Source organism: Ictidomys tridecemlineatus, chromosome 12, assembly GCF_052094955.1.
Source record: "Ictidomys tridecemlineatus isolate mIctTri1 chromosome 12, mIctTri1.hap1, whole genome shotgun sequence".
Lineage (NCBI taxonomy): Eukaryota > Metazoa > Chordata > Mammalia > Rodentia > Sciuridae > Ictidomys > Ictidomys tridecemlineatus.
In genome coordinates, this window is record NC_135488.1 from 38,698,920 (window position 1) to 38,712,877 (window position 13,958).

At 46.5% G+C, this 13,958-nt stretch overlaps 1 protein-coding gene across 4 annotated transcripts in view; it reads right to left on the reverse strand.

Annotated features, from left to right (window-relative positions):
* The window catches only part of Aff3 (ALF transcription elongation factor 3), a 493,397-nt gene that overhangs the window by 81,326 nt on the left and 398,113 nt on the right, over window positions 1-13,958 (reverse strand). For 3 of the 4 annotated variants that reach the window (XM_078028559.1, XM_078028558.1, XM_021734015.3), the window contains one exon: window positions 9,969-10,009. In XM_078028559.1, coding sequence (XP_077884685.1) covers window positions 9,969-10,009 — 41 coding nt within the window. The remainder of the gene's footprint in view (window positions 1-9,968; window positions 10,010-13,958) is intronic. The other variant, XM_078028556.1, reaches the window with a different exon arrangement.

A 13,958-nucleotide genomic window follows, 5' to 3' on the forward strand; every position in this document is an offset into this window, starting at 1 on the left:
TGAAGAGTCCGGCTCCCTCTGGCCCGTTTCTGGGGTTTACAGACCACTGTGATGCCAATCAACCCTGGGCATGCCAACTGGCTTTGCTTCTCCACAGTCACAGACGTGGCTGTAGGAGCAGGGGAGTGGAGGTGTCCAGCTGTCCCCATCACAGAAGGCCAGGGTCACTTCCTTCCCTAGCAGAGGAGGAAGGGAGGATTGTCCAGGATGGACCTCTAGCACCTTAAATCCACATAAGAACACTGGCTTTCCCCCTCCAGACCTAGGGGAGGGAACCACTCTGAAGAACCCAGAGTCTTGGCACAGGCTGCCCACATCTTATCCAACGTGCTCCGGAGCAGAACAGTTTCAGATTTGGGAATTTTTTTCTTTTCTTTTAATTTTTTTTTTGCAGTATTTTCATATACATAGTGAGGTATCTTGGGGAGGGGATCCAAATCTAAATATGAAATTCATTTTTGTTGCACACCGGCCTTACAACCATAAACCTAAAGGTAATTTGATAGACTATTATGAATAACATTATGCATGAAACAGTTTTATGGTGTGGAGTTTTCCACTTGGTGTGACAGTGGCACTCCAGACAGTTCTGGCTTTTGGAACAATTTGGATTTCGAGTTTTGGATGAGGGCTGCTCAAGTTGTATCTGCAGAGCTATCCATTCATTATTTTCTTTTCATGCTTTTGTTTTAGGGGGGTGGGGACCAGGGATTGAACTCAGAGGCACTCAACCACTGAGCGGCATCCCCAGCCCTATTTTGGGTTTTATGTAGAGACAGGGTCTCACTGAGTTGCTTAGGGCCTTGCTTTTGCTGAGGCTGCCTTTGAACTCGCCATTCTCCTGCTTCAGCCTCCCAAGCCGCCAGGATTACAGGCATGTGCCACTGTGTCCAGCTCTTTTAATGCTTTTTTATTGTGGCAAATTACACATCACACATCTTAAACATTCAAGTGCACTATTAAGTGGCATTGAGGGCACTCACGGTGGCGAGCAACCAACATACTACTGCTTTCTTACAAAGAGGCCAGACTCTTCTAAGTAGTCCCCGGCTCACGTCACCCTGACCCCTCCTGCAGGCGCGTGGCAACTGTGGCATTAACTACAAGGGTTAAAACTTGTTCTCACCCAGGGGCCCCTCCTGCCACCTCCTCCTTGGCTAGACGACAGGCAGCAAGTCCATATTAATCCTCAAGTGTTCCCAAGCACACTAAACCTTTTAAAGGGCAATTAGTAGCTTTATACAACTCGTTATTTATTTACTCAAAAGACTGTAACTTCTTCTGGTCTGCCCTCTTCTATTGTGTAAAGTACATGTTTGGGACTTTTTAAAATGTGTATTATTTACCTGATAGGACTCAATGGCTTCTCTGGAACCATTCTGTTTTATTGTGGAAATGAGTACTATAGAGGCTCTTTAAAAGCTGGGTTTTAGACCTGACAGCCTGGTTTGTTCTCCTTGTTAATGTCCTATTAATGCAGCCTCCAGAGCTAACAGTCACTAAAGGGCTGTGAGGGACACTTATGTGACTTCCCTGTAGGAGCAGTGAGGCTGAGGATCTGTATCTCTGCGAATGCAGATGGATGCCACAGCATCCTATTAGAGAGGGGAGCCCTGCCGAGCAGCTCATCCAGCACTGGGTGGGCTCTATGCCCCCCAGACAATGCTGCACCCACATTTCCCCTGCTATCTGTAGATTATTGTATGCTTTTTTGGGGAGGGTTGGGTACTGGAGATTGAATTCAGGGGCACTTGACCACTGAGTCACATCCCCAGCCCTATTTTGTATTTTATTTAGTGAGAGGGTCTCACTGAGTTGCTTAGCACCTGGCTTTTGCTGAGGCTGGCTTTGAACTCGTGATCCTCCTGCCTCAGCCTCCAGAGCTGCTGGGGTTACAGGTGTGGGCCATTGCACCTGACATGCTGTTTGCTTTTGAAATAAGTATTATTTGCTTGGAAATAATAAAATGTAGCCGATTCTTTGGAGACCAGCTGGAAGAGCATCAGGAAGTGAGCCAGGATTGAGCCTTCCAGGGCATGGAGTAGAAAGACGGGGTGGCGAGACGGGTGGTGGCCACGGAGAGGCACACGTGAAGCTCTCTCAGGTCCCAGGGCTCAGCTTTCAGGGGAGGAGAAGCTGGATTAGAGCAGGTTACAAAGCAGGGACGGGTGAGAATCAGCAAAGGACATTTCTTGGGATCTGTTGACATTTGTTTTCCGAGAATGTCCATCTGAAAAGATGCCAAACTCTTATTTACCAGTTGTTTCTTGTATTTTAACATTCTACTACTTTTCACACTTTTTTTTTTAAGCCTAGGAGAGGACTACGTTAGAGAGCATCTTCCGGTGTGTGGATGAGGGTGTTTCTTAGGTGCAACAGGGTAATTATTAGCATGTGGAAGAGGAACGAAGCACCTTTTCTAGAAGTTACCTCACCTGATGTCCCTACACCTGCAGAATGGGTATTTATCATCATCCTGTGCATGCCACGAGGAAGTCAAGACTCAGATGGGTAAATACTTTATGCAAAGTCAATTCCAGCCGCAGGTTCAAGGATCTGAAGTCCCACGCCTGCTCGGCGATGTCTTGTAAAGAAAGGAGAGAGGAGGAACAGAAAGTTGTGGGTTTTTCTTTTTCCCTTTTTATCATGAGAGCAGAGTTGAAGGGCATAATCTTCATTCTTGGTCTGTCTTGTTTGAAAGGCATGCAGTAAAGGGAGGATTTTGTACAAAGTCCTACCTACTGTTCAGGACAAGGTTCCTGCCTCAGGAATGGCTGGGACATCAATACACTGAGCCAGCAGAGGACCATGAGGCGCTGATGGACTAGGAGCCAGTGAGTGGCTAGGTAAGGTGTCCCTGGAAGACGAGGCTTGATCCACACTTGAAGGATATGCTTCAGGGCCAAGGAAGTCTCCTGCCCTGCTCCCTGGTGCTGTTTACAGCTCCAGCCACTGTCCCTTCAGGTGCCCGCCCCACCACAGAAGCCAGGACTTGCACTCCCTGACCACCCTGCAGCCCAGCCCTGCTCATGTCTGCCACTCCTCCATCCCTGGGTCACGGGCACAACCATCTATCACACGCTACTTAAAATGCCCCTTCCCAGTCCCCATCCCCTGCATTCCGGGAGCACTGCAATGCTGTCCCTGCATCTTTAATCCACAGTTATTTCCTCACACTTGACGCATGTGTGTTGTGTGTGTGTGTGTGTGTGTGTGTGTGTGTGTGTGTGTGACTGAAGCAGCTAGGAGCACTGACTCCTGCACGCATCTGGGAACTCCGACCCATCTGGCTTTAGGGAAGTGGATTGGGACATGCAGGGATGTGGAATTTCACTGACAACATCCTCTCTTGAAGGCCTTCGTGTTGAATTTCTTCTTGAGTGGTGAGGGGTTTCTTGGGAGGTTCAGTGTACCGCCTGACACAGGACGGTTCTGACAGGACCCAGGACTATTTATGTACCTGGCAACATCTGAGCATGCACCGCGTTTAATATCTGTGCCTGCGTGTCTCCACCACACCGGACACTCCTTGGGAGTGGAATCATTGGCCGGGAATTCTGGTGTCTTCCACAAAGACCCGCGCGATGGCTGACCCATTCTATGGGTTCAGGACTCTAAAATATTCATTGAATGAATCAAGGGGAAAAAGAAGCGTGAATAATCGGTGGAAATAACACGACAGGCTTTAAGTCCTGTCGCTGCAGGAAGCAGAAATTAACAGGGGACAAGAGGGGGGCGGGGGCAAGGTCATCTGACCCCACCTCTTCTGGGTACAAAAACCTCTGTGAAGCACCAGCGTCATTATTTTTTGTCACTCGTTTCTATCTCAATCTCCCTCTAATTTAATTGCACTGGGTAGTTTGGATCTTTTACATATTTGAGACTTTCCTGCTTGCTCTTGGACTCATTATTTTTCTAATCGTCCGGCCCCCCCACCCCCACATCTGTGACAATCGGTGGTGTTTCCTGATTGTAAAACGCTCTAAAACACCTGCCTGCTTGGACCCTTCGTGATAAGTGCTGCCTGTCAGTCTCCCCGTCCCGAGGCAGCCGCGGCCGTGACGCATGGCCAGCTCCACAAAAGTATTTTCTACTTTAAGCCCAAAGGTACCTTCAATTAACCACAAAGCACTGGCTTAGTTGGTTCGTTCATTTGTTCATTGCTTTCTCTCATTTATCAAAGGAGTGATTGCTAGGTACGGTGACAAGGCTGGGGACAAAAGGACAACCAAGGCAGAAACAATGTGCGGATGCGGAACCCGGCCCAGGCCACCTGCCTCTGAGGGTGCCCCACCTGCTGTGTTGCTGCACCAAGGAGAAGGAGTCAGAGGATCTGGGGTCTAGTCCCGGCTCGGTCTCTTGCTCCTGCGTGGCCCTGGATGAGCTCCACTATCTGTCTGCAGCTCAGTGCTCTTACCTAGAAGATGGCTCCTCTGTCTCTCTCAGGGTTGCTGTGCAGATGACAGAATGAAGACAGCTCAGGGGACAGTGCTCCAACACTCTGAAGCTCTTTAAAAACTTGGTATTCACAGGGTGTACCCAGCACAGTTACAAGGACTCCCTCGCTTTGGAGAGACTGGAACACGGGCCTCCGGGGCAGGGTTGATATAGCGCCACCTTAACAATGTTGAGGCTGGGATTTCAAACTTTCTTATTTTGGCCCTTAAATAGGAAATAAACTACAGTAGTACCTGTCAGCTCCGACCTCCATCTCTCATTGCCAGGGACTGGTAAAACGGTACCCAGAAGGTACACTTCTGGGCTAGGGCCCCCTCCCCAACACACTCTCTCAGCTCTGTTGAGGGTGGTCCACTTGACTAGGAGATGGAGCTGACTGCAAAGCCCCCATCCTGCCAATCAGGTGCCACCTGCCTTCCCTGTTGGCTATGGTGCCACTCTGGTCCTGCTCCCGGACACAGACAATTTCACATTCTTCTACTTATGTGGAGGTGAAATCCCTTAATGATCGGCTATTTCCCATTTACTTAATATTATTCTCTTCTCCCTAATGGAAAAAGAGATTCCATGCATGAGATTGATTAGGGAAAGGGCAAAATGGAGACGAGCAAATACATGAGTCTGAAGGAACCCTTCTCCTCGCCAGGTCAAGGCCCCTCTGGCTGGTAAAGCCATGGGCTTGGGGGCCTCCCAGCCACCACATCCCCAGCTCCAGCACAGCACCCCACAGAGTATGCCGGATGTGCTCAGCAAATATTTGTGGAATAAATGAATAAATCAATGGCAGTTGTTTGGATTTCAATATAAATGGATCTTGGACCTGAGATATTGCCAGATGGGCAGACAGGTTACAGTCTGGCGATGCATCTCCAAGGCTATAAAAACACAGCCATTGCCCGAGTTGCAGACTGACATTTCAGAAGATGATTATATGCACAATTTAACCACTCGGCCATTTGTGTCCTCCAAGAGGGCCATCGCTTCAACAACTATGTTCATGCTGGCTTTCCTGCTCATCCCTTCCCCCTCTTTTTTTTTTATATCAAGTGCAATTTTTTCCAGCCTCCTATATTTCTAGCTGAATGTGATTTATTCATACAAAATTATGCTCCATTTTTATAAAACCCAAGTTACTGCAAATGATGCTTGAGGTTTTGCAGAAAATATTAATTCCTGATCTGCTGCTATAAAGCATGCCGGCTCTCCGTGCAGCAGCCCTGTCACCCTGAGACAGATGGAAGCAGTCCCAGGCTATGATTAACTTCTTAGGCCTGGCAATTTTCTCCTGCTCCTCTGGCCCTAGATTTCAAGATTGACCTCCAGCTTCTCTGCAAATGCAGTCGCTCAGCTTGATAAATCACACGAATCCCTTTTCTGATCGGAGTTATCTACTATTTACTACGTGGGAAGGGAAGTTAATCGTATTCAAGGCACTTCGTATGCCGCACACACACCCTTCCTTCTTCCTAACAGCAGTTTGCATATTTTCCACGTTACTGGTGATGCGGCAGCTTGTGGGGTGCAGCGTCCACGCCAAAGACACACCTTTATAAATGAACCTCACACCATTCATCTCTCTTTCCCTGCCTCTCCCTCCCAGCATCAAATACCATCAGCCGTAAGAAGGAAATGCTTTAGAGGTTATACGGGGTGAATAGGCAAGAGGGAGAGTGTCCCTTAGCAAACTGAGATGCTCTTGTAATTGGCTTGTGTATTACATCAAAAATTTGGTCACCTTGCCCTGCCCAGGACATCTGCTGAGGTCATTATGTGGGAGCATTGGTGGGTCTCTGGTAGGCCAGCTGACTCTCAAAAATATAAAACAGATGAAAAAACAATCAATAGTCAGGAGTAGAAAAGAACAAAACCCCTCCCGTCGCACCCTCACATAACTGATTCTGTGACTGCAGGGTGGGCGCCCAGGCCAGCTGGGCTGAAGCCCATACTTGGCTTTTTTGTTGAGATCCAGCTTCAACCTGCAATGTACTTTGGCTATTTTGACTGACCATCAATGAATCCCACTCCTCAGGCAAAAACCAAATAAGGCAAAAAGGATTTTTTTGGGGGGAGGGGGTGGTTTAAAGATGGCTTTAAATTTTAGATAACAGAAATATCACAGTTTAAATTTTTTGAGAGTATATATTGATTATTGATTATAAGGCTTTCTGAACTTTAATCCATACGGTCTATTATTGATCAAGGGGGGGTATAAGGAAAAAGTACTGCACAGAAGGGTGACCTCAGAAACAATCATGTACTGCATACTTCAAGAAAAGTGGAAGGATCTTGAATGTTTTCAACATCAATAAATGACAAATGTTTGAGTAGATATTGCTTAGCTTGATTTAAACATCACAACGTATGTGCGTATTGACATATCACAAAGCACTCCATATATACCTAGCATTTTCATGATTTTATCTGTCAGTTAAAAAATAAATACAATTTAAGAAAGCACACAGTCTGAACTACCAGATATCGAACGTGTGCTAGAAAGTCTTTTTACAAAAATCAACCAAGAATCTTTGGAGGAATGAAAAGATAGACACTATCCGCTTTCAGAGGACATCTACACATTCTCTAACCCCAGAGGGATGACAGTCTCATCAGCCCTGAAGGAGGGAATGGGAGCTGCAACTCTTTCCCTTCCCTGCAGCTGTCTACGGTGGGCCAGGTCCTCCGACGGGAAGGCTATAGCTGCCTTCCCACAAGCCCAGCTCCCAGCCTCCGTCCACCCTGTTGACCAAATCCTAGTTCATTCCCAAGATGCACATCTTGTAACACCTTGTGTAAACACCCCTGTGTTCACGGGGAGTCGAGGTTGAGGGTGAATGGAGCGGATGTGCAGGACCTTCAGGCTCGGGGTGGACGAGGAACCCTTGGTGGCCTGGCAAGAGCCAATCGTGGCTTTCCTGCCTGATCCTAGAATCACAGGACTCACAAAACACAGTTTGAGGTCTGAAAAGTGCTTTCTTTTTCGAGGATAAATATAAAAGTACTGCCAAATCTTTACGGAATTTTAAGAAAGAGGTGATAATAGGCTGAAAACAATAATATTTAAGGAAACCAGAAGAGCTTATGTAAATGAACACACCATAGGTGAATACCAGCTCTAAGCAGCCCGAGACACGAGGGCCCGGGAATCCCAGGCCTGGGGGGCCTTGACTCAGTTCCGCTCCTTCAATGGGGTTCCTCTGGCAGGCAGAATATGAGGCAAGTCACACAGGGGCCTGACCCCGGGTCACAGTGATCCGCTTTCCAGAAAATACTGGTTTATTTGAAAGAGTAAGTAACATGGCAGAAAATGACATCTGTTACGTGTTAAATTAATGTTCTTTATTTAAAGAACTAGAAAATATGAATCCAGTTAATTCAATAGGTGTTTTTGAGTTATTATTTTGAGAAAGAGTTTGAATTGTTTCTTCAAATGACTACAAATGCTATCTGCGATGGAAGTTACTTCCACAGCCCCGGATTAGCAGAAAACACAGAATAAACACAGAGAAGACAGCCTCACCCAGCTGCAGGATTAGAAGAGCAGGCAAAGCCAATTCATCTGAAATGAGCCAGCTCCCCAATTCTGAACAGAAAAACTGCTGGATGGCAGTGAAAATCCACCTTATTATATGTGAAGTTAGAGAAATTGAGAAGAAGAGTAGTGACCGTGGAGCCTCTGCTTCTGTGCAGGTGACCGGCTTGGCAAGAGGTTCAAATGAGAATCTCAGAAAAACTCAAAGGGAATACGTTGCTCATCATTAACACACATGTACACTTCCTACCCACCATGAAGTCATGTATCATTTAGGAAGGCTTTTGAATATATCAGTCCTAGCTTCTGAGAAACCGTCTTTATATTTGCAACCGTATCTTTTATTTTCGTAAAATAATTTTTGGTTTCTTCTACTAAAGTTCAAAATGGCATTTTTTTTTTTTTTTTGGTACCAGGGATAGAATCCAGGGGTGCTTAACCACTGAGCCACAACCCCAGCTCCTTCTTCTTCTTCTTTTGTTTTTTTTCTTTTGAGACACAATCCTGCTAAGTTGCTCAGGCCTTGCTAAGTTGTGGAGGCTGGCTTTGAACTTGCGATCCTCCTACCTCAGCCTCTGGAGCCACTGGGATTACAGGTGTGAGCCTGGCTATTGACCCTAGAGCCCTGTTCATAGTGGCATTTTGAGTGTAAATTTCACTTATCTAGAGGGTGAAATTCGATTTTTTTAGTATATTAACGGGGTTGTCTTGCTTCCCAGTGAATTTCGTTGAAGGAACTGCTTACTTACAAAGAGAAGTCAAAAGGAAACAAGACATATGTCTAGGAAAAGAATTCTTGTGTCATTCCCTAAATGAGTTTTGATCCAGTGTCTCTCTTCCTCCCTACCCACAGACTCCAAGGCTCCGTCATCAGCTTTTGTGAAAAATCCCCAAAGCAATTCCAGAAGACCATGTGCCTGTCAGTCTTGGAACCGGCAGGCTGGTGTGGTTGTCATGGGGAAAGCTTTTCACGGGAAATAAACACGCTCAGGTTCAGCCTGCCACCCGGGAGGAAAGAAAAGCTCTCACCCATGTGCACCAGGTGGTTCTTCTAAGTGACAGGTTTTACCGTGAAGAGGCACTGAACTGACCCGACTCCCACAGTCAATGATTGCTCATTCCACATAAAAGGAGCTCCAAAGGAAGGGAGGGAGGGGTGAAGGCTCTCTGGACAATGCTGAGGTGGGGGGGGGGGAGGGGACATCTCCTCCCACTGTGTCTAGCACTGCATGTACTTCCCTTGTGGAGACACAGTGGCCTGATCTTCACCACACACACACACACACACACACACACACACACCCATACACACAACCCTTAGGAATCGAAACAACAAAACCAAAACCAAACTCCCCAAGAGGCTGGTCTTAATCTAGAAAGCAATTTACATATTCCTGTTTGACTACCTCTTTGCAGCCTGTTAGGCAAACCAGGATGTCTACTGCAGTTTGTGTCTTTTGATGAGATTTATATGCATCTCATTCCATAACAAAGGTCAGGAGAAACAAGAGGCGGCAGGGAGGAGAGAAGTCTGGTGTGCAGGACCATGAACGGTGGGTGCACAAAGTCCTTTAAGAAAGACTCATCCAGAGACAGATCCCTCCCCGTGAGAGGATATGGAAAGAGTGGAGAAAACATCTCACGATAAATGAAGTACTTATTGCTGAAAAATGAGCTCGGATCCCAACCAATTCCAAAGTTCAGGATTTACAGCGCCATTCAGGTCTTCCCCCCTAAGTTTTCCTCTCTCTTGTTTCATTGCACAATGAGGGATTCTTCATACTTTATGTGAAATACAACACGGCGATTTTTGCAGTAATAAACTCCACACATGCATGACAGATCGAGGCATGCAAAATGTTTAACATCCCAGTTCACAGATACTTTAGGGACAAAATCCGATTATGAATTATATGCCACAATAAATAGGGCTCGATGTTTCATAAAGCAATTTATAGTTCATAAAAATGACAAAATGTACCTGTCAGGCAGAGCGCGGAGAGCTGTTCTCTGGGTTGCCTGCTGGAAGAAAGGGCAGAGATGTTTATTTAATATTCTGACTTTTAAATTATGTGCTTGATCAACACTTAAAAAAACCTCTGTTACACACATTTTTTGTCATGTGGCCAAATTTTAAACTACTTAGAAAGCCCTGTTCTGTTATGAAAGGAACATTCCTGAAGCGTTAACGGAGGCCTTGGCAATGCGCACCTGCCACCAGGGGGCGAGCTTGGGGAGGCGCCAGACACCTGACCTGGCAAAGAGCAGAACTATTTTGTTCTTACTCCCTGAAGCCAATTCCCCATTGCTTTATTCCCCTTCCCTGTAAGAAAAAAAGCTCTGTTTGATCTGTAGCATTTTTCCCAAAGGTGGTGTAACTTTTGACTCATTTTTCAGATCTGTTGAAAACATCTCTCCAGTGGTAAACATGGAAGGCTGACTGGAAATCTAAAAAAATTACTAATTTTTTTTTTCAGATACGGTAATGATATTGTGACAAATTTTGAAAGATCTCTTTTTTAAGAGATTTACACCGAAGTAGTTACCAATAATAGGATATGATGTTGGGATCTGCTGTAAAACAATATGGTGGGAGGAGGGGAAATTGGTGGCATATTCATGAAGCAAGATGGCCCCAGGTAGATAGCTGTTGGACTCAGGTGATGAACCCACTGTGGAGTCAGTATGTTATTCTGGCTACCTTTTAAATCTCCTTTTTTTTTTCAGTTTATTAAAGAAAAAAATCTTTCTAGATCTACACGACAGTAGAGTATATTTTGACATGTTATACATACATGGAGTATAACTTCCCATTCTTGTGGTTGCACATGATGTGGAGTTACGCTGGTTGTGTATTCATAGATGAACGAGGAAAGTTCTGATTCATCCTATTGTCTTTCCTATTCCCTGCCCCGTCCATTTCCTTCATTCCCCTTGATGTAATCCAATGAGCTTCTATTCCTGCCCCTCCTTATCGTGAGTCAGCATCCCCATATCAGGGAGAACATTCATTCATCCTTTGTTTTTTGGGGATTGGCTTATTTCACTTAGCATGATAGTTTCCTGGCTATTTTTTTTTTCCTGTGAAAGAAATACAATTTCCATTTTCTACAGAAAATGTATTATTTTTTATTTTTCATTTATTAAAGGGATAGGATGTGTGTGTGTGTGTTGAAATTTTCAAAGTAAACAAATAAAATAATAAAAAAGACTTCTATTTCTCTATCGAGACACACTTCCCAGTTGTGTGTGCCCTTTCTTTTTCTTCTTGCTGACTCTAGTTCTCATTCATTCGTCTTCCACCTCAGGGCACTACCAGGGCAAGGAAAGAAGTGGGTCAAAAACCCCACAATTAGGAGGCTATTTAAGCAATGGCCCAAAGGGTGCACAGGTGGTCAGGAGCAAGCACACCAGCCATTCCACTTTACCTGGCACACATGTCCAGGTCACTGGTTACCAGGGACACCCAATACAGCCCATGCTGCTCCCCCATCACAGTCAGAGAGCAGACAAGACAGACAGACTCTTTAGATTAGAGGAACGATGTGGCAGAATCCTTCTTCCTGTTGCACAAACAAGCATATCCTGGGTGGTAGCTCCACGTCCTTGGATCAGTCCACTAGTGGAGCAATTGCTGAATTCCTATGTGGAGATGACCATACTGAGCTCCAGGAGGGATACAAACAAAAACAGAAAGGGCCATTGTCTTGGAGAAGCTCGATCCCTGGGCAGGACATCAGGGTAAAGGTTGAAGGGTGACGTGGACACACTTCTGTCACAGCAAGAAAGTAAAAGATTAAGGTGGAGTAGGGTCGGGAAAGGGTAGATAGGGGTGGAAACTAGTCACCGTGGGACACGCAGCTCCTCAAACAGTGCCTGGGACAGTTAGCAGGTATCAGGGGGCACTCATTAGATACCTGAATCCACCAGGGAATCGGTCCCACTGAGGCCTGAGCAGACTTTTAGATGGGTGAGAAGAGTGATGGATAACACGGGGCTAGATGGGAGAGGAAGGGGCTGCCCAGCCTCCACCGCTGGGTCTCCTCTGGGGCACCCCTTACTCAACCCTGGGGGGTCCAGAACTGAGAATGCTACTTTCAAGAGGGGGATCACTACTAGCGTTTAGTGTCTGGGGCCAGGGATGCCACAGGCCTATGAAGAACAGGAAGGTGCCGTCTACACTGAAGAACTGGCCCCTTAAAAAATGACAAAGGGGTTTGCAATCGGGTCAACTTGGGAAGCTGAGGCAGGAGGATTGCAAATGCAAGGCCAGCCTTAGTAATTTGGAGAGAAACTGCTTAAAAATCAAACAAACAAAAAGAGCTGGGTTTTCTAGCTCCATGGTAAAGCGCCCCGGGCTCAATCTCTAGTACCAAAAAAGAAAAATAGAAAGACAAAGGGGTCTACAGCAAAGCGGGAACACAAGAAAGATCTGAAAGGAAGGCACAGGAAGCGTGAGCTTTATGGACTGTCCAAAGGAACTGAGAAGAAATTAAGAGGAACAGCAAATGTATGGACTGGGGGTTGAGTCGATGGGTCTCACCACTAATTTACTATGGGCCTTGAGCGTGGCCTCACCACCAGTGACTCAGCCCACCCGTGACTGCAGTCTGCCTTTGCCTTCTCCGGTGGGATGCAGGAGCCCACCAGGCAATGTCCAGACTACTGTGGACAATGGAAGGATCAATGGGTTCCCTTGAACCCAATCAACTAAGGCCCCCGTGTCCTGGCATGCCAGGGTCACAGCGTGACGTTGAAGTAATGGAGTCGTGCCCAGATCTTGATGAGGACACTTGAGGCAAGGGAGAGAGAGAAAGGAGAAGCCAAGGAGCTGGGTACACCATCTCAGAGGACCCTATTCCTGCCCCGCTCCAACTCCTGGCCTGAGCTCCCCCAAGGCCAGCACAGCAGCAAGTGCCCTGAAAGCACCCGGCAGATGACAGGCGGTCATCACTGTTTGCAGGGTTGTCTGCTAAAGGGCTCTCTACTTCTCCTTCTTTTTTAAATATTTATTTTTCAGGTGTAGATGGACACAACACAATGCCTTTATTTTTATGTGGTGCTGAGGATCGGACCCAGGTCCCGGCCTGTGCCAGGCGAGTGCTCTACCGCTGAGCCGCACACAATCCCAGCCCCTAAAGGGCTGTCTTCTTGCTCAGCAAGACAGCTTTCACTTTTGGCTGGAATGCTTGGAAAAAAAGAAAAAAAAGAAAAACAAAAAAAAAACCCAAAAACTTAACTCTCTACTTCTGACTGCTGGGCTGAATACACAAGAAGTATTCCAACTCCCCCAAAGAAAGGTGGAATGTATTATTAGCAGGATCTCTTAACATTATCTCTGCTGGAGGCACAGGAGGTGGGCTATTCTTGGAAGAAGAGAAGTCTTAAGAGATGTTCAGCAGAAGCCTCCAGCAAGGCCCCTGAATGTTCCCCTGGCCACGGAAACAGACCAGGGCTGGCAAGTTTTTGACCATCTGCTCCTCCTCCTAAAACTCTCCTCACTGACTTTTAGGTTAGGGAAGTACCTCATGTTGACGTGTACCTGTTAGAAAGTGACGGAAAAAGCAAAAGCAAACCAAACAAAAAAGAAGAAACTCTGCACCCCACCACCTCTGGAGGGGCCTATGGATCAATGCACCACCCGGAGGTGGTGCTAACAGCTGGGAACAACTCTGCAGGACCCATGTCGGCCACTGTGGAACACAAGCTGGGCTGGAAGCCTGCAGCAAGGGCTGCTTTCCTTTAGCAGACTTGCATGATGCCTGCTGGGACCAGCAGGTTCTTCTGGGCGTAGAGACCTGGCCTCCACCAGTCACTGAGCACTGACTTCTGGGAGTTTCTCCCCTCTCATCTATCTCAACACGGTGGTACTTAGCGACATCGATTGCCAGCATCGCTATTTTTAATGCCCTGTTTTGAGTGTGCTACTTAATTGCCAGTTATTCTACATCATTAAAAACTTTCCTGAGGA